The 26,798-nt window shown below is 48.4% G+C and overlaps 1 protein-coding gene across 1 annotated transcript; it reads left to right on the forward strand.

Moving 5' to 3' along the window:
- Positions 1–720: 720 nt before the first annotated feature.
- VSX2 (visual system homeobox 2) lies at positions 721–24,916 on the forward strand. The gene is made up of 5 exons (XM_072930257.1): positions 721–1,317; positions 2,493–2,577; positions 5,417–5,540; positions 20,610–20,790; positions 21,679–24,916. Exons 1-5 carry the CDS (start codon positions 879–881, stop codon positions 22,071–22,073), a joined length of 1,224 nt encoding a protein of 407 aa, XP_072786358.1. The 5' UTR covers positions 721–878; the 3' UTR covers positions 22,074–24,916.
- Positions 24,917–26,798: the final 1,882 nt, after the last annotated feature.

Here is a 26,798-nt window from a genome sequence, read left to right on the forward strand (position 1 = left end):
TAGTTCCAGCCCCAGTTTGATATTCCACTGATGAACTGGCCCCATGAGCAGGCTGCAGGAGCCGTGCTGAGAGCTGTTGATCGCTATCGCAGGACATGCACTGGTGGGGCTCTTGCCTCGGGTTGGGCAAAACTGGGGAAGTCTTATGGTTTCTCTTCGTTTAATGTCTTTGGCTGGGGTAATGCTGGCAGGGATGAGGTGTGTGGTGTCTTGCCCACAGATGATAAAAGGCAAGTTAACAAGAAACTGTGTGGTTCAGAAACCCTGCTCATGGGCATTGGGTGTCTGGAGAGTCCAAGCAACTGTTCCACTTCTCTGATGGCATGAAGCTGAATGCTTCTCCAATGTGCAAAGCTTCCGGCTCAATATTATTAAGGAACACTGCTCAGTTTTAATTCTTAGTTTACCCCTGTGGGCCCTAATTTCTCTTCTGGCCTCTTATTTCTCTCAGAATATGGGATGAGCAAGAAACCCAGAGAACCCGTGGTTTCCCTACACGTAAGCCTTGAGCATCTCTCCTCCGGGGCCGGTGCCCCACGCCGTGCGTATTTATGAAAGCAGGGATGCCTCCATCCCTCCCTCCCTCCCTCCCTTCCTAACCCCACCTCCCCAGCACGGCTGGAGGCGAAGCGGGGCCGGGGCCTGCGGGGCCGGGCCGGCCCTTCTTTGCGCAGGGGCGGGCGGCAGCCCCAGCCCGCCGAGGAGCGGCCCCGCCGCCGCCGGTGCCGGCTTTTTGGCATCCCTAATCGCGGCTGGCCCCTGTGATTGGCTGCGCGGCTCTGACCCCGCTCGGGCTCCCGGCTGGGCGGATAAAAGGGGCCTGAGCCGGGGGCTCCCAGGCATTCCCGGAGCGGGCACCAGGGACCGCTGGCCGCAGCATGACGGGCAAAGCGGGCGCGGCGCTGGCCCCCAGCCTGCCCGGCAAGCCCAAGCCCGACGGCGCGGCCGCCGCCCCCGCCGCCCCGCCACTGCCTCCACCGCCCCCCGCCGCTGGGGTCAAGTCCAACTCTGGGCCCACCCCTCCCCGCTGCACCGGCTTCGGCATCCAGGAGATCCTGGGCTTGAACAAGGAGCCGCCGTCTCACCCTCGGGCCGCCCTGGACTCTCTGCCCGCCGGGCACCTGCTGGCGGCCCGCTCCGTACTCAGTCCCGCCGGGGTGGGCGGCGTGGGCATGGGGCTGCTGGGGGCCAGCGGCATCCCCGGCTTTTACACCCAGCCCACCTTCCTAGAGGTGCTCTCCGACCCTCAGAGCGTCCACCTGCAGCCCCTGGCCCGGGCCCCCGGGCAGCTGGACAGCAGCCAGACGGCCAGCTCAGGTAGGCACGTCCCCGGCCCCCGGGGACCCGCTGCGCCCCACCAGCACCGTCGTCCGCACCCAGCAGCCGCCCGCACCCGGTGTCCCGGCGGGAGGTCACTTGCTCGGCGGTGGAAGGGAGATTTCGTTTCGATCTTGAAAATGAGGAGAAAGGCGGGCAGGATCGTATTTTTCTCCGTCGGGGGCTGCGGCCGCGGTTTGATGGCGTGGCCCCGAGCGCCCGGCCTAGGGATGTGCAGAGCCCCGTCGGAGCGGCCCCCGCGACCCCGCGTTGCCGGATAATTAGGGGTCTTTCAGCATCCTTTTCCTAGACGGCAGCACCCTCCCACAACTCTGCCTACAGGCCCCGTTCCGCGGCCGCTTCGGGTGCCCCCAGAACGGCAGGCAGCAGCTCCGGACCCTGGCTCCGGGGCAATTCCCGGCCTCCCTCCGGCAGCGGCGCCGGTCCCGGGCCATGCCCGCCGCCCCTGCCCGCAGCACGGCCTGCCGAGCAGCACGGGGCCGGGCCCGGGCAGGCGGCGCGGCGCCGCAGGCAGGAGTGGGATTGGAGCGCGCATCGAAATACGGGACCCCGATCCGTCCCCCAGTTGTTCCTTCGGGGCAAAGGCGGCGGCGTCCTGCCCTTAACACCCCTGGGCCGTGGCATCCCTGGGGAGCCGGGGGCGGCGGATAGGCAGCAGCTCCTCCCGGGGCTTGGTTTTGCTGGTAGCTCCATAAACCTCAATTTCTCCCTCCCCGCTCCGGTGTTTCTGGGGCGCAGTCCGGGATCCCCGGGCCGGGGCAGGCGGTCGCGGTTGCCCGGCCGCGGAGCGGGGGCTGCGGCTTTCCCGTTTTCCTACGGTTTGGTTGAGCTCGCCGGGCTCTGCGTTTTAGCAGCGAGGCAACAGCAGCCTCAGCAAACGACTCTGGCGGGGAGAGGCGAGAGCTAGAGCCCGGTCCCGGCCCGGAGCCTTCCCTGGCTGGGGCGTATCGCCCGAGCTGCCCGCAGCGGATCGGGAGCGGCGCTGGTGCCGCGCTGGAGGGAGCAGCGGGCGTCGGGCCCCGTCCGCGGCGCGATCGCAACGAAATCTTCGGCCAGAGCCGGCGGAGGGAGCGGAGCCGGTGGGCCTGGCCCTACCCGGAGGACTCTGGTGAGGAGCGAACCCCAGCCCATAGCCGCTGCCTGTCTTTCCGCAGATTCCGAGGATGTCTCCTCCAGCGACCGAAAAATGTCCAAATCCTCCCTAAATCAGAGCAAGAAACGAAAGAAGAGGCGGCACAGGTAAGACAGCGGCGGGCACCCCGCCCGCTCCCGTCGCCTCAGTCCCCAGGGAGCCGGCCACCGGCGAGCCCTGCCGCCCCGGCGGGGACGGCCCGCTCCGGCTTGGAGCGAAATATTCTTCCCGGCATCGCCGCCGGAGAGCCCAGGCGCCCCTGCGGCTTCTCCAGTGGGTCCTTCCCTTTATTCTTTCTCCCCGTCCAAAATAAATCGAATATGGGGATGTGCCTATAGGGAGTGGGGGATTTGACCACAGGTGTCATTTAATTTAATTTTTTCTGGCTGCGGATCCAGGTATCCCGAGTCGCAACCCTGTGCAGCCCATGAGCTGCGGTGGAATGCGGATCATCACGGTTTGGAAGGGAAAATCATCAACTTGTCAAAAATAATAAAAGCCGTTTTCAGCTCCACATACAGCAATCTTAATACTGGCTGTCAGGAAGACAGAATTCCTATCAATAATTTAAATATTTTATTACGTAAAAATAAATATTTTGCCAATAGATTAAATAGTTGGGAATCAAAGACAGCCTGCAAAGGAGATGAAGAAGGCTGGGAAACTGTTTAAGGAAACGACGATCCACTTTGGGATTTGGTTTCCTATTCGCACGGTCAGGGTAATAGACTTTGCCTGACTTCTCCCACAGTTAAAATGGAGTTGGTTTGTTTGCGCTTTATAAACAGAAACGAAAAATCCCGTGCTGGGTTCTGGCATTGCTGTGGCCAGAGCGCCAAGACAAAGGAAGGCCAAATACCATCCACTGAGGGTGATTTAGGAATAATTAAATCAATCCTGCCACGATGCAGGAAAGGTGGATTAAAAGACGCTCCAGTGAAAGCTTAGCAGGATGAGGGGTGGAAGGAGACCGACTATCCCAGGAGACGTCCTGCTATGTGTGCAGGAAGCTCGGTCTGGAGGGCTGCTTTCCAAAGCCGGGCCCCCTCCCCAGGCAAATATTCCCACGTTGGGTGTTCTGGAGTAAGTACGAGTTCATTTTCTTTGCACCTCAGACGGGGCTGGGTGGCAACACAGCTGGGACTGGTATACAGGTCCCGATCTGGATGAGAGATAGGAAACGAAATTCAGATTCGTTTTGTTTTCAGTTCTAGACAGAAACAGACCTGCAACATTTGTCTGTAGTTGAATATTCTGCTGTAAACAGTTAAGACCTCTAATTGTACCAAGGAAGGGCTGAAGATGACTGACCAATAGCCTGTAAATAGCTGCAGGATAGAAACACCAAAGGGGCAGCGGATTGTGAATTGCAAAAGGGACGGGGACTACCCGGGCACGAGCTAAAAAGGGAAAACTTCAGCTGAATGTCAGCAAAACCCTCCCGCCCGTGAGCCTGGACAGGCTTCCGCGCTCTTGTGGGAGGAAGATGGAGGGGAATGCTTGAAATCTAGACTGGATGAAAATTGGAATAATTTTTCCTGTGGTCGTAGAGAGAGAAAATACATGATTCAGTGTGCCTCTGCTGTCCCTAGAGTTCACAGATTTGTCAGAGTTGAAGAAAAACTGTTTGAAAAGAGAATGGATTTAAGAGTGAATTTAAAGAAGGGTCTGATTGCAGGCAGGTCCCTTCCATTTGCATCCTGCTTTTGTTAGTATTATTATCGATCTGATGGAATCCTTTTCATTTTGTATAGAGGACGGTATTTCTGATATTTTCCATTTATGCTCTCTGGAATTGAAAGGCTTTGATGAAATTTGGGTGTATTTTAGAAAAAGACTTTATTTCCTCTTTGCTTCTGGAAGATACATGGTTTTTAGATTGATGGTAAATTAACGCATTTACTTTGCACAAGGGCTCCAATTCGTTGTAGTGTTGAGGATTGTTTTATTTTGGTTTGTTTTTTTGGTTGAGTTTTTTGTTTGATTTGGCTTTTTTGTTTGATTGTTTTTGTTTAGTTTTGGTTTGTTTTTTGTCTGGTTGGGGTTTTTTGTTTGTTTGTTGTTTAGGTTTTGGGTTTTTAAACATTTTTTTCCATTGCAGTATTTTTAACTGTTATCAAAAATTGTGCTTTCTGTACTGAGGGAGTTGAAGGGTGGGAGTTTTAACCCTCAGGGAGTGGAAGTAGTCTGAGACTTCTCATCCATCTGCCATGGAAGGGCTTTCATCTGTCTCGGCTTTCCAGCTGCTGATTTTTCAATTCGGTTGTCCCAAACTGAGAAGTGGCTGTGCGGAGGCAGGATGGGCTGCTGCCTGCCCAGAGCAGCCCAGGAGGATTTCTAAAGGATAATGGGGTAATGCAAACTGGCAAGGGAGCAGCTAATGAGATATTGGAGTGGAAGCAACCAGGGTAAAGGCAGAGGAAGGGAGCTGGTCCTGACTCTCATGGGGAAGAGCTGGTGAAAAGTACTGGGTTAGGGTGGAGAAAACATTTGGAGAATTTGTCCAAAGACTGAGACTCAAGGTGAAGGATTATTTGCTCATGGAGACTGAAGAGGCCAGCAGCTGGGAAAGGGCTCAGCACCTCTCCAGACTGGGTGCTGAGGAGATGCTGCTTCATCTCAGTGTGATGAGCCTCACAAGAGGCGTCAGAGTCTAAGATCAGCTGCCATCACTGTGGGTGCTTGCTGCTGGGGAGGCACTGTCTCCAGAGGCAAGTCCCTGAAAGGGAAGGTGATTTGTAACTGTTGAAAATGCTGTCTTCTGACATTTTCTGGTTCTCCTTTCACCTTGGCACTTGACCTTTTGTGCACAGAAACACAGGAGGTGGGAAAAAGCTATGTATTAGCTGGTTACCCAGGTTTCACTGTTTTCAGTGTCCATTTCTCTGACTCTTCATCATCTTTGCTGCTGCTTGTGTTTTGATCAAAGAGTTTTACTCCCCTCAGGACTATCTTCACATCCTATCAACTGGAGGAGCTGGAAAAGGCCTTCAATGAGGCCCACTATCCTGACGTATATGCTAGAGAGATGTTGGCCATGAAAACAGAGTTGCCAGAAGACAGGATACAGGTAATCATACTTCTTGGACCCCCTTATTGTGCTGCTCTCAGCCATGTTCATCTCTCCATGAAGAAAAGGTAGAGGCATGGGAAGGCTGACATTTTTCTGAATGAATTTCTCCAGGCTGTCCACTCTCCTGCTTTTGATGGCAGACAGATCAGATATTCTTGGCAGATTTGTATTTGGTGTTTGTATGTCGACATGTGCTGTACGTGGTGTGTTGTACCAGCAATTTGGGATGTGTGGAACAGAGGGGATCTTAAATCATAGAAGGACAACAGGCATGCAAAATAACATGACAGTGTTTCAAGGTCTTGGTAAAAGCAAGAAGAGAACCTCCCAGAGACCACGTCTGGATAGGCATTGCTGATGGGAAAGAGCTCATCTCTGCTCCTTTGGCCACAGAAGGATGCACAGGGATGGTGTGGGCAGCTAGCAGAGCTGTGGGTAGGATGCAGTGTGGGAATGATGGGGTGAGTCCCAGTGAGATGTTTGCATCACATCTGGACTTTGACTATATTTGCCTCCTCAAGTGACTTTTCTCTGAAAGTTTCTGGGGATAATTTTTTGAGGTTTTTTTTTTGTTGTTGTTGTTGGGTTTTTTTTTAATATGTTAAATTTTATTAAGTTAAAAGCTTTTAACATTAAGGTTTTAGCTGCATGTGAGTCCTGTCATGCTACTGTGAGGAGGTAGAACAACAGGGTGTGGAATATCACTGCCGTTTGGTGAATCCTCCAGCAGGAAGGAGCAGCCTGAGCTGCGGGGCTGGGCCAGGACCAGCCTTTGGCATGCATAGTAGCCAGAAAGCTGGAGAAGACTTAACAACTGTTGATTACAGTGCGGGAAGCACACTGGACAGAGTTAACACGATGTTCAAAAGGGTGGGCTCCAGCAGCTTCTTTTGCCCCACTTTACCCCATCAGGTTTCTACACAAGGCACAGGATTGTAATGGCCAAGACTTGAGCAGGAGAAGTTCTGGTCTGGCTGGAAGTTAACCTGTCCTGATTCTCCACACAGTGGCAGTGTTTGGCCTCTGTGACTGGGGCATTGTAGTTTCTACAAGAGATGTTGTCCTATGTGCCATGTGGTCCTGGGAGGGTCCTGGTTTCCCTGGTTCCTCCTTGTGTTCATCCCTCATGCATGCCCAGCACCCACCAAGCTTGAGCTTCTGCTCTTTCTTTGCTGAAGAGATGGCCCAGGAGACTGCTCCCTTGTGGGTTTGGAATGTAGCTCGTAGGGCACTTAGCATGATAACACTGATACTGGAAGCTGCTAAGGTATGACACAGTGCAGGGACAGGAAGATCCTCCAAAGCAAAAGTGTAGCCCTTTTTCCCCTCTGTCCTGAGCTCCCCTCACCACCCTTATTCTTGTTCTCAATCAAAAATGACATTTTTATAAAAGCAACTCGTGCTTCTTATCCCATTGACCTGGTAGGACTCCTGCTGAAATAACAGCTTGTAGATAACCTGTGTGCTAACAGGATTTCCACCAGTCTTCAGAAATAATGACACACCATCTCAAATCCTACCCGATGTATTAGGATTTTGCTCTGAGAAACAAGCCCTGATGCTTTGCCTTCAGAAGAGTGAAGTGGATGGATGGTCACTTCTCCACTTGTGATCCTGTAGGACATCAGGGCAAGAGAGGAGAGACTGTTGGGAGTTTATTATTGTTCACAGCCACAATTTGGTGCTGGGCTGGAAAGAAGATAGTTTGATTTCCCATAAAAGACCTTTTCAAGGAAGAGGTTCATCTAGTGGCACAGTGTATGTTGAATTCCAGAGGCCCCATTTCTCTGGCCAGAGCTGAGAGCATTCACTCTGTGTGGAGTGAGATGTTGTGGCAGACAGTGTAGAGCTGACACAGCTTGTCAGCACCTGGAACACCCTTCTAGTGCTGAGTGTTTTAACTGATTTGGAAATGAAATAGCAGGTAAAGTATCTTAGCTGTCACTGACTGGTCTGCCCAGTCATTCTGCAACTGGCTAATGAACAACTGCCTACTCTTCCTGTATTGCAGCTTTTAAACCTTGGAGGGCTCCTTACTGTGACCCCTCTGCTTTTGAGATCAGGTTAGACTTGGACAGCAAAAACACCCCAATGTATGGCTGTTCTGAACATCAGGTGTAAATATTGGCATGTGTATTCCAGAAAAAAAGTGTTTGTGAATAACAGTTTTGCTGATCATGAAAGAGGAAATAATGAGAACAACAGAATTTCTGTAGCATCTGTTGAGCACCTTGCCAGGGTGAGCATCAGACTCACATAGGAGTCCTGAACAACACTGTTCTTTCCAATAGGTCAGCAATCAGTTATGCATTACCACACATGCTATGAAATCTCCTTGTCCATATTTTTTGTGTGTGACAAGCCACGGCAAGGTGATTCCCAACTTTGATCATACTTCTTGATATTTTACCTCATATTCCTTTTCAACTTTGGGCCTTTTTGTTACGAGCCTAATTCTTTCCCCCGGTTATAAAGTTCCCGCTCTTTAAATAAATATATTTCTTCTCCTGGCTGTCACTTTTCATTTTCATCATTGCTTAAGGAAGTTGCAAAGATCTTTCCTTAAATTATCCTTCATAAATCACATGCTCATCTCTTAATCATGTGGTTGTTCTTACTAGAAGCCCATCCAGGCTGTCAGCCTTCCTGGAGATAAGGGACTACATGCCTACAGCTGCATGCTGGGTGTGTTCACAGCAGTTCAGATGGACTTGTGGTCCTTTGCAGAAATAGTCTTGGATTAGCACTGGTCTGTTTGCTTCCTTATTTATTTCTATTTGTCTAATTCAGCCACTTCAAACTTCTTTTAGACAGATTTTATTTTATTCTCACCCTTCAGTGTTCTGGGTTTAATATGGAATCTTAACTTTGGCTAGTAAGTATAATAACAGCTCTACCAGCTCTGACAGTGGCAAGAGGTGGATGCTACACAGGGCAGCTATCTAGTGATACTGAGTACTTTGTCAGTCTCCTGGGATTTTGAATACATATAAATATCTTAATATCCCATGGCAAGAAGTTCTGCAGCAGAACTGCCTGAGTGCAGTAGATCTTGCTTTGAATCTCTTAGCATCATTTAATGCTCCTTGGAAGAGACAGTTTACAATGCATCTTTACTCCCATCTTCATAATATTTATAATTTCACATAATCACATTTCTTTCCTTGCATGAGTTTTCAGCTGCCTGAGGCAGCTCTATAGTTTTGCATTTTCATTGTAGCTTTTGATTCCTCTCATCTTTCAGCAATGCTCTCTCCCTCCTGTAGGTCATTAATTGAAAGCGTTTTCTGATATTGTTGTCAGCATCACATGTTGTGGACTTCTACAGCATTTCATGTGGTTTCCCACTGGATCCTCACCAAAGACTGATACCTACCCCTTATTTTCATTCATGGAATTATTTCTCAGGAGGTATTAGTCAAAGAGAAAGTAAATCACCTATGAAATTTGATGTGAAAGTCAAATTCAAAGAAGGCAATTGAAAGAATGATATATAGGAACTGTTTACAGATAAACCTTCAGCAGAACACAACAAATAGCCATCAGAGACCAAGAAAGTTACTGGTTTAAGAGAACATTGGAAAAAAATATTCAAACCCTCCATTTAAAGAGGATATGAAAGTGTATTTTTTTTTTTTCCAAGACAGACACACACTGTGTGTGTCTTACTCCTACACTGAGCTGGCTGCTTCTGGAAGGAAAATGAGCATACTCCTGTTGGGCAGCATGGGAAAATATTTTTTTTCATAGTGAGATACTATGCACAAGTCAGATCAGATGCCACTGTGGCCATTTTGCAGGATACTTGAAAAGGACCACATTAATCAATGTATTTGAAAGAATATTCGTAAGAGTTGAAGTGCCAGTATTGGAATAAACCCAGACTGTTCTTTAATATCCAAGAGAGGTAAGTAGAATCCTGTGTGGAAGTATATATTTAATAAATATTATGAAGTATGAAAAATATCCCGAGGCTGAAAAATACTGCGACATCTGACTTAAATTGCTGTTTTGCATAACAAATCTCTTAAGTGTAATGTGTAGATTTTAGATAAGTTATCACTATCGAATTTATTATATAACATTTCCAAACTTTAAACTGAATAGTTACAATATAAAAGTTCAGCAACAGTTTGAGTTCAGGATTATTGAAATGATTGTGTATGTTTGTCCTTAAAGTATGCTTCCTACTGATCAAACAAATTGATTAATCAGTATTTAAAAAAATAAGATCCTGACTGCTATTGTAGGGACATTAGAGTCACCTTTTAAGGGAAGTAATCAATTAAAAAAGGTAATAAAACTGCTAAAAATTGTCAGCTCTTGTTGTTAAAAGATTGCATGGTAATTATTGGATGACAATTTTTGGGACAAATAAAATTGCTCACATAAGCAAAAGGAATCCCAAGAAGAGGCTGTGCTGTGTGTGTAGTGGGGATTGTCTGTGCATCCAGCAAGCTTTGTCAGGCAGCTAAGAGGCCAATTTTGGCTAAAAACAAAACAAGGTCAATTAAATCTCTAATTGAAAAAGTATTGGTTTAGCTATCAGATTAACACATTTCAGTATCCCTGTGAAACCCTTTAGGAGTTGAACAGGGATGGAGGAATCAGGAGGAGTAATCATTTAGAGGGAAGCAAGTACCAAGAGTATTTTGCAAGGACAGAGGCTTACCTTCCTTCAGTTTTGCAAAAAGGTTCTCTGTTTAGAGATGAACATAATTTGACAAGGCCTGAGGAACATGTACTGCACTGAGTGTGAGCTCAGGAGTGAACCCACGGAGTCCCCTCAAGAAACATGATAGAAAGCATGAAGGAAAAATGTGTTTTATGCAGCTTTAGCAGGCCTGGCTTCTCCCTCTCCTGCCAGATTTTCCTGCTTGTTGCAGAATGCTGAGGTGTAGTCTGAATCCCATGGTGTAAGTATGGAATGCTGTGATTGCTCCATGCAGTTGCTGACCTTTCCTGAATGTGCCTGGAATGGCCGCCAAAATTACTCAGCGTTGCAGAAAGTGGTGGTTGTGGATTTTCTAAGCTTATCACTATCACTCTAAGAAGTGAGGACCTATGTATTTTTGCTAAAATTTTGGGTGACTCTCACACACAGAACAGAGAAAGGCCAGCATGAGGCACACTGCCAGCGGGTTCTGACTGGTATCTCTACACAGCACATTTACGGGGACCACAGAGCTGGAAGGAAATTGCCTAACAGTGGTTAGGGTTGTTGCAGGTAGATTACCAAGGTGAAGGACAAGCCACAAGTGTTGCTGTTGTGTTAGCCAAACATTTCAAAACATACATGTTTTAAGAGCCCTGCAAACAGTTAATCATGAAATAGAGTTGAGCAGCTAGTGCTGGCTATCTTTGGCAATAATTTGTGAGCACTGGGGCAAGCCATGACTCTGTGATACCAGATAAATGTTGTAAACTTCCCCTATGCTTCTAGAAATGTAGAAAGTATACAAGTGAGAGTAATAAAACGAATCAAACTTAGTGGCTTACTGAAAATATTATTATGAGTTTTTCTCATGGCATATGGTGCATCTCTGCCTCCATGTCTTTAATTGATATGTTAGGAGTTCATCCACTTTTCTGCCTCTTCAATAACATGCTTGTTTAGTTGATCTAAATTCATATTCATTTCCATTTTTCAATTAAGAGTTGTTTAATTTGGCCCTTTCTCTAATGGATTGTTTTCATTACCCTTTATCTATGGCCTGTTTTCAGCCCATGTGCTAGAACTTCGTTTACAAGTTAATTACCAGAGCTGCAAACAGAGGGGCTGGGTGATGGGCAAGAGCAGGGGCCCAGGCAAGCCTTTCCAAAGGGATTCTTGACTGAAAAGTCTTACACTACATGCTTTTGGACACAGAAAGAAAATGTGGTAGGAGAAAAGAAGGAAAATGGAGGGCTGGGAATGACACTTCAGCTTAATGAAGTGGGGGCTCTCCTGGTTGTTGCTAGACCATGCAGATTGCCTGCTTATTTTGTGGGATTTTACCCTGCTACAGCTGGGGCTGTTAGGTGCAATTTTTGAAAGGTCTTTTTGGTGGAGAGGTGAAGGTATAGTGTTATAAATATTTTCTTTACCCAGGTACTGCTTTATCCCTCTATGTTCTGTCCCTGAGCTGCTTTAGCCACTGGTCCATTTTCTAAATGAGACAGAAAAACAAATAAAACCAAACTTGCCTCTTCTTGCCTTCCTCTCTGTTCTTGCAAGATGTTTATGGCTGTCCCAGGACAAGGGACTGGGAATTTGATGTGCTTCACCAAAGAATTGGGAGGGAAACAGGGCCCTTTACAGTGACTCTGCTTGTTCTCTCCATTGTTTGGAGACACTATCAGCAAGGATCTGACACCTTCAAGCATTGGGTCACATGAGTTCCCTGTGAGAGGAAAAACAGGTGGGCAACAAAATATGCTGAAGCCCATTTCCGTGGAGTGCCTTGTAAAGGCTTTCCCCATCATGTCCAAGAGAATCAGGAATGGCTCTGCAGGCATGATGCCAGGCTGGGACAGCTCTTCCCTGCATTCACCCCCTTATTTTTTTAACAGTAGTTTAAGGCTAACACTTCTCTGAGTTAGCTTAGGCTTGCAGGTCCTCGATCACTTTCGCTCTTCTGGAAATACTATCCCAAAGCCCTGTGCTGGGAACACTTGTATTCACTTCTTCACTTAATGATGAACTTTCTTTTCTCTCTTCTGATACCATTGCAGTTTTTCACATCTGATTTTTAAAAATAATTGGTCATCCTAGCAATTTCAGGAGTTAATTCTTCTCCAGCCTTACGATGCCTGGCAGAGGGAACAGCTGATGGTTGCATTCATGTTTTCCTTTAATGACTCTTTATTACAAAGTTTTCCTCCTTTCCTGACTTTGAATAGAGATTTTTCTAACAGTTCAATAACACAGGCACTTTAGACACTCAGTTAATTTACTCTCCCCTTTATTTCTTAATGGATCTATTTCTCTCTGTAGTATTTTCTTTTACCCTGATAGATCTCAACATTTTCTTCTGATTCTTCTCTGGAAGCACAGACATGCTCTCATTTTCACACTCTGTGGGAGTTCTGTGAGCCAGGTTTTGCCCAGGCACTGTAGAGCAGTCCAGTCCTCAGCAGACATAACAAGAACCTCAATCTCCACATGCATGAGGCCAGCAGGTCCTTCTGTGGAGCAGAAAAGAGGAACTGAGCTCCGAAACAAACAGTTTCTACAGTATATTACAACAAATATGCCTTCCAGAGGGTGCTTTATTAGAGGCCGTGAAAAAGCATTAGGTGCTCTTCTGTCTACCCTGAGCATTACTGTCCTGGCAGCAGCAGTGAGAGGTGTGCAGTTTAGGACCTGCCTGGTGTGAGAAGCACATTTGTTCCCTACTTTCTCTCTCAGCAGGTATCTGGTAGGCTCCCAAATGTCTGAGCAAAGCCAGAGCTAAAACTATGGCTACCACATAGTTATTAGAGCTTTCAGCTGCAGCTTTCTCTTCAAAATTGGGAATGCAAGCCAAGCATTGCTTTTAGCTGGGCGCTTTTCTGTGAGTTATATAAATGCTCATGCCATGCATGTTGCACATTCATAAACATTGGGGTTATGTCCCTTCCCTGGTCTAGAAGTAACCTAGTGACTGACTCCTGCCTGGCTGTTGTAGCTGACCTGCTGCAGTGTGGATAAGCTGCAGCACTTGCCAGGCTGGGTTAGCTCCTACCTGTGTTGTCCAGGAGGCCAGCACAGACAGGCTGCCCACCTGTGCCTCTGGGAAGCTCTGGTGAGTGTCATTGAGAAAAAAATTCTTGGAAGGATCTAGCCATCCCATCCATGTGAGCATGCATGATAAACAGCTGTGCCAGACACTGCTCATAGCCAGATGTGCCAGTGATGTCCATTCCAAGACAACTTGCTTTATATCTATCACACCTTTCTGATATCTCTGGGTCCCTTCACGGTATTCCAACTCAGAGTGCCCCATGACTGTCACTACAACAACTCCCATTTGTTATTTGACTGGATCAACTTCTTCAGCTTATATGATGACCATGACTGAGATCAAGGCTCAGTGTCTAAGTGACAGCTAAGGGAGATGCCTGGGACTGTGCTGGTGAGTTCAGATGTGCTGTCCTGGTGCGAGCAGCATTCCCAGCCAGCCTGCGTGTCACCAGTTCTGCAGGTCACACCATCAGCTCTGCTGTGCCCGAGCTGGAGGTGTCAGCTGCAGGCATCAGCAGGACAGCAGCAGCAGCCAGTGCCTGGAGAATCAGTTTTCTGCAGCTGGAAGATGTCATGTGAAAACCCCTGGAGTTGTGAATTACCCAAGCACGGTTAAGGGTACACAGAGCTGAGGAACAAGTAGAGCCAGGAGCAGACACGTGGTAGGAGTAGAATGCTAAAGGCCAGGCTGGTGCATGGAAACTGATTACATCTTACAGCATTTTATAAAATGTCATGTTCGTGTAGATATCTTCCAGCTAATGCTTCAACGCTTCAAGGGTGCAGTGCATTGGTAAGCATGTGCTGTGCTCCTTGGGGACTTTGCAGACTGTCCCTATGCATGTAAGGCTTGAGCTTTATCTGAGGGAGCAGTGGGCACCAGTAGCATACAGGCACCATCTCTTGCTGGTGCACAGCCTCTGATGCCTTTGTGTTTTTCTGGAGAAGGTCAAAAGGCACCTTTGCCCTTGGCTCAATGTCTACTGATGAAGGGCAGGGCACCAGGGAGCTGATGCTGGCATGCAGGGGCAGTCCCAGAGCACAGGCAGTGCTCCACAGCCTCAGAAGAATGCTGGCATCACAGAGTGTGATTTCAGAGCCCATTGAAAGGCGTCATGAAGGGGATGTGACATTTCTCCTCTGACTGTCCTGACTCACCTTCTCTAGAATGAAAGTGATAATGTGGTGTGTCCCTGCATGATTACAGAGTGCATTACTTACGGATGTTTATGAAGATCTGTGCTAAGGTTTCCTCTGTGCTAGAGGGCCTGCAGAGCAGTGTTAGTGGGGGAAAAGAAGGCAAAATGAAATAATTCAAGCAGGATAGCAGCTTGGTTAATGGAGTCAGTTACTGTGATCTCCTAAAGGATGGATGTGCACTATCACTGTTTGTGACAATGACAGATGTCTCCCTGGGTTTCTGTGGATTAGGATGATGACTGCACACTTGTCAGCTTTCTTGTGACTATCCTGCATCTATGACCCTGATGTTTTTCTTGTTTTTCACTCAGCATGTCAGGAAAAGAGGAATTTGGGTGTTGATCTGCCAGGTCCCTGCATATGGGAGCCTATTCTGCAGTGCCAGATAAGCTACTGGTCAGTTGGAATCACAGTGTGGCCATGACAAAGCCAAAGTCTCAGATGCATTTGCTGTGCAGATGTGATGCACAGACTGAGTGTGTGCTGAACCACTGATCTCCCTATACTGACCCAGCACATCTTGTGCACATTTGTTTTTCTCTGGGGAAGATGGGATCACAGTAGCAAATGAAGCTCTTTGCTTTTGAAAGGTTACAGGAAGTGAAAAAACATCTTGCCACATGAGGCCAGGTGAAAACCCCAGATTTACCAAGGGAACACAGTTTAAGACATGTTTAAGACTGGTGATCTTTAATACTGGTGATCTTTAAAACCAATCTTTAAAGCTTTGGTCGCATAAGTCAGATAAATTGGAACAAACAATTATTCATGGCCCATGTAGTGCTTTTAAGAGCAGGATTCAGAGACAGGAGTAGCCTGCAGGACTGGTGGCATGGTAGTATCATGTACATTTTTGCTGGGTTCCCATTAAGCTGGTATTCAATGAGTGCCCTGTTATTCTTTTAGCTTAGAAGAGACCCAGGCATGATGCACCATCATGTCTTCACTCAAGAGGGAGGAGCGCTGTCTCACAGCTCATCTTGTATCTCTGGTTGGACCTGTTAGCCAAGTGGGTTGGACATAACTCCAGATTTTATCAGAAGGGCTCTTGCTATGTTTTGTACAGGAGCAGCCCTTTCTAAAGTGAGTTCTGCAAGCTCTTTCCAGTGTTTAGCAAGAAGAGGGATGATGAGTCCTTTGATCAGCCATGCAGCCCATGTGCAACCTTTACTGCTCTCATTTAACTTCATAACCACTTTACACCAGCCATAGAAAGTGATGTCACCATAAACAGTACCAATAACTTTCACGTTACGTTTGAAAAGACAGCAGTAAACTGTTTCCAGGCTTACACAAGTGGTGCAGTCTCCACCAGCAGTCAGGAAGCTTTTCTGCCGTGATTGCTAAAAGGGAGGGATTTGGGGAAGCCCCAGGGCACAGTCAGACCTCATGCTCTCATGGCAGTCGGTTATACAGCCCCAGTACTCCTGGGTATGGCTGGGGACATGTTCCAAGCAAGATATGAGGCCGTTCTTTGCAGTGTTCACATCTTCAGATTGAACCCAGCCAGGGCTACAGGTCCTGTCTGATATGAGGATGAGTACATCACTGTTTTATCAGAGGAGTTTTAATTTTGACCAATATCATTGTTAAGCCTTGGGTTGGAGAGGGAGGAGGTAGAAAGGGAGAAGTGTATTTGTCAGGAGAAGCTGGTTACTGAGACAGCAACAGGGACATGGAGGGCAGCTGGAGATGTCGGCTCGGCCCCCCCAGAGTGCTTCAAGTGGGGCAGTGACAGACAAAGAACATACACCTGCCTGTCCGTGTGCTGGGGACACGGTCTCAGCGTGACTCTGGCGGTCTTGGGATTTTGCTCCTTGCTTTAGGTGCTGTTTTGCCAACAGCCTGGCAAAGGCATGCGCTGGGGTGTCCGTGTGTCCGTGTCCGTGTGTCCGCAGGTGCGGACGTGCATCTGCCTGCGGCCATCTAGCGGGCACTCAGCTCCTGCTGCTCCGGGCTGGGACCGGCTTCTGCTCCATAAAGCACACTCCTTGAACGCCCCTCTTGGAATGCTGTATCAAAGGCGGGATGAGAAATTTGTTGAAGCAAAATTTCACAGTGATCAAGCCTGGAATTTTCCTTTAATAGATGAGGAATGCTTGGACAGGGAAATGTATATTTTTTTATAGTAATAAGAAAAAATTTCCAATATAAATTCTCCTGTCTTTTTACCCTAGCTTGGAAAGTAGCTGCCAAGAAAATGAGTCTTACCAGTGGAAATTTTTAGGTTGAAAAAAACCGGAAACAATACACAGGAATACCACAGATGTTTTAAAATATCCCTTCACTAATTCAGGTTTCTGAATTATGGCTAACCTCAGGGAGATTTCTCTCTTCAGCAGACAATGTTTCAGGCACTGATTTGGTAAACAAACTAATATGATGAATGTGGATAACAAGGATGTGTCAAGTCTTATGTCCCCTTGCAAAATGAGAGATTTCTCCTCCTACAATTTGCTCTTCTGCATCATCAATAATCTGAAGAAGTATCAGTTGTCATTTGTGATTCAGAGGAGGAAACTGTTGAGATTATCCTTGCCAGTCTTGACTCCCACTCCAAAACTGACAGTCAAGTACAGAGTGCCTGAACTTTTATTGCTTTGGGTAGTGGGCACTGGAGGTGAGTATTAGGTGATGATTAAAGTGAGAAACATTCCCACTTTTTGTAATACTGCAAGAAAAACCTGTCCACTTTTCTCTGTTTACCATTTTTGGAGAATAGGCTTCCTGAAATAAGCTTACCAGATTTCACAAAGGGTGTTTGTATGAAAATAGAGGTGTGGAACTTTTCGGGGTGTAATACATTGGTCCAAAAGACATCTCTGCTCATCACATCATGACAGCTTTGCACAAACACACGACATGCTTCAGTCTAAAATTAATCAGAAGGTTTCACCACTGCCCATGAGATGTGGAAGCAGAAGCACAGGCTTTTCACCATGCCCTGGGCAACAGGGAACCAGATGAAAATAAGTGAGAAGGAAGGTGCAGGATACAGAGCAATGTCAGTACAGCATTTCACAAAGCTGAGCCAATCCACAGGGTGGGAAGGGGCAAGAGGAAGTGTGGGCAAACCTAGACATTGTTTGAAGCAGACCAAATCTGACAGAGTCACAGGAAGGTGTAGAGTACATGTCTCCAAGCAAGGACAATAAGCAGCCAAAGAATACCAAAACCACAAGAGATGTGTAAGGTGAGTAAAGTGTAAGGGGGAAACCCTCTCCTGGAAAAGTGAGGTGCCAATAATAAATAACTGCATATTTGGATGTTGTGACTTATGTACCAACACAGCTGAAAATACCTCTGAGTTACTAAAATCACTGTGTGATTCAGCTCAGAATCAAGGCATGTGAAAATTTTGATAACACATCGATACATTTGACGAAATCACTGAGATCTCATAAATGAAAGCCCCACTGATGGAGCCATCTGAATGAGGACAAAAATCATGAAAACAGGACACAGGGGGTAAACCTGCTAATTTGAAATGGCATGAGGGCTGCCAGTGCCATGCTGGAGCTCATAATTCAATGTTCCTCAGAATGAGCTTGTGACAGAGATGCTTGACTGGGATCTGATCCCAGCAATACACAGCATTGAGCACCATTGGTTTCACTTCATTTCATGCCTCAGATGAAGATATGGTTTCTAGTATTAAAGCTAGATGGTCAGTCTTCCCAACTTCTGCTAAACATTCTGGGATTTCAAACTTTCATTTTTCCTAAGCAAAACCAAGAGGACATTCCCATCAAATGACAAAAATTGGTTTTGGAAATCTCAGAATGATCTTGGTGAGATGTTGATGCAATTTTCATTTTCTCATTTGGCTTTAAAGCATAGATTTTGCATGTCTTAGGCAGCTGAGATTAAAATATAGCATTCAGAAGAAAGCTATAGATAATTTTGATTACACTTCCACTGTCTGGACACTGTTTTTCCTGTGTGATTGAATCAGCATTTTTTGATTGAAGATTTTCTATTAGCTCTAGTCAAAATTGGGCTGCCAGCTGGCAAAGCCTCTGTAGCCTCCAGTATTTGTGTAACACTGCCATGGAAAAGGGGATGCTCCAGGGCAGCAGGTTCAGTGGCAATGGGCAGTGCTGGGGCAGGCTGAGACCCAGCCAGGGAAAAGGAAGAGGAGCATGAGGCAGGCAGGAATATTATAGTGGCATCAGGGTAGGAGGGAAGAGAAAGGGCAAGTGGTAAAAGCATCAGTAAAGAGGTGCCTTCAGCTCTGCACCCTGTGCTCTGGGAATGGGAGGATTGCATGACCTGGAGTGAGACCCTCTGCCAGCATCCTCCTGACTGCACAGCCAAGCAAACCCATGTTTCACACAGGCATGGAGGAGAGGGTGAAGAGAGGCAGCTCTGCATTCCTGAGGGTCTTTGCTTAGGCCCTGGAGGATTTGCAACCCTCCGCGGTCCAGGGGTCACAGATCGGCAGTATGGAAGTGTAAATCACACGGTTTATCATGCAGGGGCGGTGAAGCAGCCTCCTTCCTCTGCCTGGTAAAATCCTCTCTGACATGCACAGAGTGTCTTCTGCTGGGAGAAGCTGGGATCACAGCCAGTGGGACCACCACCCCACCCATTGCACAGAGCTGCCTCCGGGAGCAGGCTGGCTGGGCTCCTGGGAATGGCCAACGGTGGCTGTCATCACTGATAGTAAGACACAGCTCTGTCCCTACCTTAAGGTTTCAGTGCTGGGCAGTTCTCTGCACAGGTAGAAGAGATATTACCTTGCCACCCGAGACCAGGACATCAATCTGTGGCACCAGTCTTACGGTCCCCATGGCAGAGCTGGGCGACTGGCACAGACCCCAGCGCTCCCCACTGCAGCTTGAGCTCCCCCACAGCTACAAGCGCTGGGACAAGAGAGGGTTAAGCTGTCAGCTCTGTAATGTTAAACAGGTGTCAAAGGCACCTCCATATATCTGCAGATTGAAATCAAATTCTTTGCAGTATAAAAAGATAAATTACCCAGGCGATTCCCGCCTCATCCCACTCATCAGGCCAGCGCCAGACGGCAAGCAATTTTTTTTTTTAATGTGCTAACGACCTAATCAAGCAATCAAGTCGGAGAAGATTGCGGAGTGACCCCGAGCATCCATCTGCCAGCGAGACCCCGACATTCATTTCCATTCTGCAGTGTACTTTCCGGGAAAGGGAGGGAAAAAAATAGAAAAGAAAAAAAATCCTAAACAAATTAACACCCAATTTTCTGTGAGTCTAATTAGTTAAATGAGGAGGTGTTTGGGGTGTCCACGGGGAGGGAGGGACTGCCTCTCAGAGAGGGGCCTGGTAACTCCATGGCATTAATTAGCGCAGGTCAATGGCGTGGTTCCCTGGGGACCAGCTGCTTTAATTTCCCGTGATATTTCAGTGCCTGAGGCCCATCGATTCAAACTGAAATTAACTTATTTTTCAATCAGGCCTGGGCTGCCCCTGGGGCTGACTCTTCCTTTGCCTCCTTCTGAATAGACCTCAAGCAATTTTTCATCTAAAGCTGATGCCTCTGCTCGGGGGGAGAAGGGAGGGGAGCCGGGGAGGGAGGAGGGTGAGTGAGACAAGAGGAATGGAAATCGGAGAGAGAGCACTAATAGATTTCTGCGAGTATCACTCCCTCCCTGCCATTGCTGCCTGCCTCTCTGCTCACTGCCCCCCAGGTCACAGCTCAGAGATTATTCTGCCAATTTTCTGAGAAGATGAGGGGTTTTTCAAACTGGGAATTCAGGGCAAAGTGCACAGAGCAGCTTCCCCTTTCTTTCGAGCATCCGCCCTCATCCCAGCCCTCCCTGCAGGCACCACTGCCTGCAGCCCTGTACTGCTGCTCAGACACACAGCAAATAATAAAAGAAAATCCCAGGCACGAGAGCCAAAAGCCACTAGAAAAAAGACGTTGCAATGGCAAATTAATTACAGCCTGTGGAGAGGGATGGGACCTGCTTTCACACTTGGCTCTCTCCACTCCTTCAGGGGAGGGAGGGAGGCATACCCAATGCCAGTTGCATGGGGGAAGAGGTTGTATTGCCATTGGGATAAGCATCCACCCATCTGCTTTCATCACGCTGCAGAAATACATGCATGGTCCCACGTGGGAAGGGGTCTGGCATGCCTTCTCCATTCACAAAAACCATGTCCCTCCTTGTTGCTCGCTCCAGGTTTGGTTCCAGAACCGCCGGGCCAAATGGCGGAAGAGGGAGAAGTGCTGGGGCAGGAGCAGTGTGATGGCCGAGTACGGGCTCTACGGTGCCATGGTGCGTCACTCCATCCCGCTGCCTGAATCCATCCTCAAGTCTGCCAAGGATGGCATCATGGAATCCTGTGCCCCCTGGCTCCTGGGTAAGAGAGCAGCCAGCTTCCTGGGGGAAGGCAAAAGGATAGAGACAGGGGGATGCAAGGACGAAATCAGAATCATGTTGAAAATAGGTGAAGTGTAGCAGGGCAAGGTCCCCCCATCCTGCCACCATCGATGCCTCCATCTGTCAACGACCCTTGTCGATAGGCTTTGACCACTCATCCCAAATTCCTGCTGGACCTTGGATCATGACCTGCAGAATCTGGCTGGGACACAAATTTGCCCACATGCTCAGGCTGGTGCTAATCTTTCCTTCCCATGGCTCAAGCATATTTCATGCCCACCTCTGGAGCAGGGGCTCAAATCCTTACCCAAGGCAGGAGGTCATCCCAGTCTCACTCATCCAGCCCTGTGATGATGGATGGGGTGCTAGGATTCCCAAATGCTCTGTCTTTGCCCAAGTTTCACTTGATTTTCTGTGCAGACATGGAGGTAGCAGCTACCCTGTCACACTCCTGCTTTTTGCTTCCCTCTTTCTGATCTTCCAGGCTGGTTCTGCCCCAAACTAGTATCTTGACAATGGGCTGTCCTGTCTGTGTGAAATGGAGAGAGGCAGAAGGGTGGTTGTGGTTTGATAAAAAAATAGAAATATCCCTCCTAATGAGGGATCTCCCTCCCCAGCCTTGGTGAAGCTCAGGCAACTATGCTGCTGTCTGAGACCCTCATCTCCATGCAGGAACAAGTTAGCTTCAGGTTCACAGAGTGAAATGAAGGGGAGAATAATTATAGACCTTTGGGACCAGCCACAGTCCACTGATGCTGGGCTGCCCTTGTGCGGGGGCCAGAGCGAGTGGCTCGCCATAACTGCTGTGTGAAGCAAGGGTTTCTGCTTTTCCTTAATTCTGGCCTCTCTTTATCTTTGCTGTTTTCAGTTCAAGATGGCTTTCCCATGCCCAGGCGCTTTTCTAAACCCGAATACCAACAATTCTTTTTAGGGATGCACAAAAAGTCTCTGGAGGCAGCGGCTGAGGCGGGGAGGAAGACAGAGGTGGAGCGCCAGGCCCTGCCCAAGCTTGACAAAGGTGACAAAGAAGAAAGGGGTCCTGATCCCAAAACCACCATTTCCCAGGAGGAACTGAGAGAAAACAGCATTGCTGCCCTCAGGGCCAAAGCTCAGGAGCACAGCACCAAAGTCCTGGGGACCATTGCTGGGGACACCCCAGCCCCAGGCAGGAAGCCGGAGACAGGGGAGGAGGCGGCAGTGGCAGAGGATGAGAGACAGACGGAGAAGTTGAACTCATCGCAGAAGGAGGAGAAGTTGATCTAGGGGGAACAGAGGTGGCAGAAGCCAGCCCCGACAGACACTGTGTCCTCTGGGGGCCATGTTCCCCCTTGGACTGCCAGGTGTCCCTGGCCACCCCTGCCAGGGAGAGGGGCCCTGGTCTCTGTGTCTGGGGCTGCCTGGCAGGGGTGCCCACTGCCTGCTCCCCTTGAGCATACCCCTGCCCCTCGCTTCCTCACCCCCCACCCCTTCCTTTTGGGGCACTGGGAAGTGTCACATCATCACTGCCACCAATGACACTAGGGCTCTGGTCCTTCAGCCTCACAACAGGGGTTTCTCCTTCTGCTGCAACCCCAAACCCCATTTGCTGTCCTGAAGCAAGCCCATTCCCTGCTGCCATGCCTCTTCTTGGTGCACATCTCTGCCCAGTGCTGCCCAGGCCCGTTCCCCTTGTACCCTGTCCCACCGTGCCCCAGGCAGACACGCCACCTTCTGCTGGCCATCACCTCTGCCTGTGGCCCAGGCTGCAGCAGGACAAGCCCATGGCAGTGCTTGCATGACATGATAACCATCCATCTAGGGTGGTTTGCACCTTCCGCCCATCTCTCCCTGCTCAGCACTAAAGTCTGCTGGGGAGGGACTGCAGCTTAAGAGCAGTTATGTTTTGCCTCCCTTTGGCAGGGAGAGGCAGGTTTAGCCTACAGGCACGACACCCTGGTCCCACCTGGCACCCTGAGCTGACCTCAGCCCATTTCAGTGGCTCCTACAGGGCTGGGTCTGACTCTGCCCTAAACACCAAAACCCTACACCCCTGCTGAGGGGATGAATGGTGAATTTATTTATTGAATACATTACTCCAGGTGAGACAACACCATCCACCTAATGTATTTATTCAATTAAATTTGTCCAGTGCACCCTCTGAGTGTTAAAGGGAATGACAGCCATGCACATCCACCCTGATACACCCTATAACATGTACACACATCCCATAGGAGCACGTGCAGACCCACACAGCCAAACTCCCTCCATGGCACCATCACCTTTCCATTGCAGTAAAACACTATTCCCCCTCCAAAAGCTGTAGGACAGTGACTTCCAGGTGACCTTTTCTGTCCTGCTTTCAGCTGTGAGCACCCTTTCCCCAGAGCTCCTGTTTTTCTTCCATCAAAGGTTAAGCCTAGTCATCCAACTCCTGTTTGTCTTTGTCCCCCGATCGTTTGACGTGTTAGATGATAGCCCATGGAGTGTAAATAATGTATATACAGTGAGAAAATAATTCAGTATTGAGGTGTTTGAGATATGGACCTGTAACAACTTCTAGTCATCCAGCATCTGTGATTTATGTGCCATTCTCTGTAAAGATATGAAGAAGAATAAAACTAAACAGGAATACTGTGTATGAGTTCACTCACCAATGTTCAAGGAGGGCAAATTCAGCCAAAGCTGAGAGGGAGTTGGATGTCATGCTGTAGCCAGAGAGAGGTAAGAGATCCAAAGCAGCCCAGAGGTCTGCACTTTCCTCCCCAGCGAGGCATGGAAGAGATGGGGCTTGGGTCTCTCTGCAGTGAAATACAAAACTGAAAGGGGTGTGCTTGTACTTGGAGCAGAAGTTACAGCCTACAACTGGTGAAAGAAAAAGTCACTTCAGCATCCAGAGCACCTCTGATGCTTTGGGTCATCCCATATCACATGTGCCCTGGTGTTCAGAGTCAGACAGACCTCCAGGCAAGCTCAGCCTCTGCCAGGAACAGGCTGCAGGCCCTGCTGGCCTGAGGAGCTGAGGCAGCAGCCGGACACTAAATCTGCAGAGGAGCTGGTTGAGAGGGAAGGGCACCCATGGGATTTCCAGCAAGGTGAGCTCCAATTCGAGAGCAATGGAAGCCTATTCTGGGTTACCAGGTGCAGTGGGCTTAGTGCTGGCCAAACACCAATGCATCCCCTAGAATTATTTACCCATTTCCTGCTGTGAGATGGATTAGGAGGAGGGCAAAACAAACTCAAAACTTTAAAGGGTATAAAGAAAACTTTATTAACAGAATTAAAAGAAAAATATAGAAAGGAAATCAGAATAAACCTTCAGAAGACTTCTCCTCCCCCCACACCCTCTTTTCTTTCCCACTGAAAATGTAAAGAGACAAAACCTGGGACTTTCAGTCAGTTTGCCACCTGTAAAACAGTCTTTCTTCAGTTCTCTTAGGGAGAGGAGTCTCTCTTGCCATGCCATGGAGACTTCTCCACAAGAAACAGCTCTCTCATGGTTTTTAATTTCCACATATAGCAGCTGCCCGGAAATTTGCAATCATGAAGTCCCTCCATATCTTGCAGCCTCCCCACAGCTGTGTTTATGGGCCATGTCAATTTATGGGCTATTATTTTAAGGATGAGCTGCTGTAGAATAAAAGCAAAAATTCCTTTCATCCATCTCTGGGAACAGAAGTCTTCTTCTTTCTATTCCTGGGCAAGGTTTCTTCTCTCATCTCAAGATTCTCATTGGATCACAGCTGCTGCAACATCTGCTTATTTCAACATGGATGCTTCTGCTCATGGCTGTGGTTAGAATGCTACATTCTCCCCAATGCATTCCACGAATTACAGGGAAAAAACAAAGTCTGATATATCAAATATATCTTCACCATAGCCTTACAAAAGAATTTCAGCCCAAAACTAAGGCATCTCCTCAATCCCCTCCTGTCTAGAATTTGACTCCTTCTTCACTGATTTCAGTGTCCCATGTTGTTTGCTCTACGTGTCTTCACACTTTCCTTTTCCTGATTCGGGAGAGAACTGGTGTTTGTCGGCTCGTTTGTTCTCAAGCTTAATCAGTTGAAACAGTTTTTATAGAGCTCTACAGCGCTGAAAGGCTGATCTCACCCAGGCTCTACATCAGAGATCGCTCACCGCGCCTCTCACCCGCAGTCCCGGCCATGGCGCCCCGGCGGCTCCTGGCCTCGGGCCTGCCCCAGAGCCCGTCGCACTGCAGCCCAGCCAGTCACTGCACAAAGGCCGAAAGCCAAGAGAGCTGTCCCGGGCTTTATTCGTTTATAAACCTGCTTTGCCACAGAGGCGTGTGCAACCCTTTTAAAGTGGTTTAACTGGGTGTCAATCTTCAAAACCAGCCAGCTGATTGCTCTGTCAGGACACACAGGGAGCCGCCCCTGGGTTCCTCCACAGCAGAAAGCCAAACTTTGTTCAACCAGTCACCTGCCCTGCTACGAGAATCTGGGAATGGTCTGGTGGAAAAACCTAACCTCTTCCAGGGATAGGAAAAATGCTGAGGTGCATAGGAAATAAGAGATTCGTGGAACAATTAGGCTGCTTGGGCCTGACTTTGTGGAGAGGCTGTAGGCCCAAAGGTCCCCAGGGGGACAGGGCCCTTGTAGGTTCCCACCCAGCTCAGGGTGGCTGTGGCACAAAACAGGTGTGTGGTCTCCCACACTGGTGTCCAGCCTGTCCACCAAACATACCAGCTCCACAGATTGTAAGTGGTGTTGCACTTTGAAGAGCAAAGAGGAGATCTACCAACCCTGTCATCTCTACTGTTGATTCCTTAGGTATCCCTGGCTGAAAACTACCCTACTTGCAGGGAGAGCCTTTCTCTGCTCTTCTCTTTTGCCCCCTAGGAAGAAAAGGGAATTTGGTCAATGACATTAAGGAATCCTGCAAATTCTACCTTTAAAAACTACCTATATAAGGCCTGAAGGAAAGGCAGGAAAAAAAAAACCTGTTTGGAGGCAGAGAGGCAGCAGAGCTCTGCTATGGTGGGTGGTGGGAAGTCCTGGAAAAATTGATGTCTCAGGACCTCTTTGCATCTCAAAAGCCTGGCCCAGTATGGCACGAACCATTTACAATGATCACAAGAGATTTCTGGAAACTTACCTGACTTATCCAGGTAAGGAAAACATGTGGCAAGACACTTGCACACATTTGGCTGGGTATGGTTGGGTCCACTTGCTGGCTTTCTGTATGGGGCAGGATTCAGGAGAGCTGGTATTGCTCCTCTGTTCTTCCAGAGACCCTCCACAGTCCTGAGGCCTTTTATCTCCCCAGGTCTGGTATCACACGACTGCCCCTTCCCAACTGGATCACACATTGTTTTGGCAGTGGATTTGTCCTTCTGCCCCCAGTCCCCTTGAGCACAGGCGTCTTGCTGCATCTCTTGCAAACCCTGTCAGCCGCTGGGGACTCACCCAGACGCACCGAACAAGCCCAGGAGTGTGTGTGTCTTGATGTAATACAAAGAGAAGCAGCAAGACCACAGGCACCTGCACTGGAGCAAAGTGCTCCCAGCACATGGTGATGAGACAGGCACAGCATTAGCCAGTACACTGCAGAATGAGGGCAGGAGCCTGATGATAGAGCAGATACCAACACAGGCAGAAGACTAACAAGGAAGGCAGGCACATTTACCCTGAGCAGTTGAGGAAGAAGCAGAGTACCTGAAGTACCTGGCCCTGAAGCCAACAGAGAGGAGGAAGGGAAATGTGAGAGTATGGCTGCTGAGCAGCTCACATACTCCCTCCAACAAGTGACTATGGCATGGTTCCGGCTACTGCAGGACTTTTCTTCACTGGGGATGGTGCATATCGTACCAGTGAGGGCTACTACCAGCTAACAGAACAGCTGGACGATATCATTAGCACCAGTGGACACCAGCTGGGCACTGCAGAGGTGAGAATGTTGTGGTAAGAGATGTGGGTGGGAGGTAAAACCATCCAAACTAAAGCAGTCAGGGGCAGCAGGAAAAGACGAGTGCTTGCAGACCTACTGAGG

Source organism: Taeniopygia guttata, chromosome 5 (assembly GCF_048771995.1).
Source record: "Taeniopygia guttata chromosome 5, bTaeGut7.mat, whole genome shotgun sequence".
In the NCBI taxonomy this organism is placed as follows: Eukaryota; Metazoa; Chordata; class Aves; order Passeriformes; family Estrildidae; genus Taeniopygia; species Taeniopygia guttata.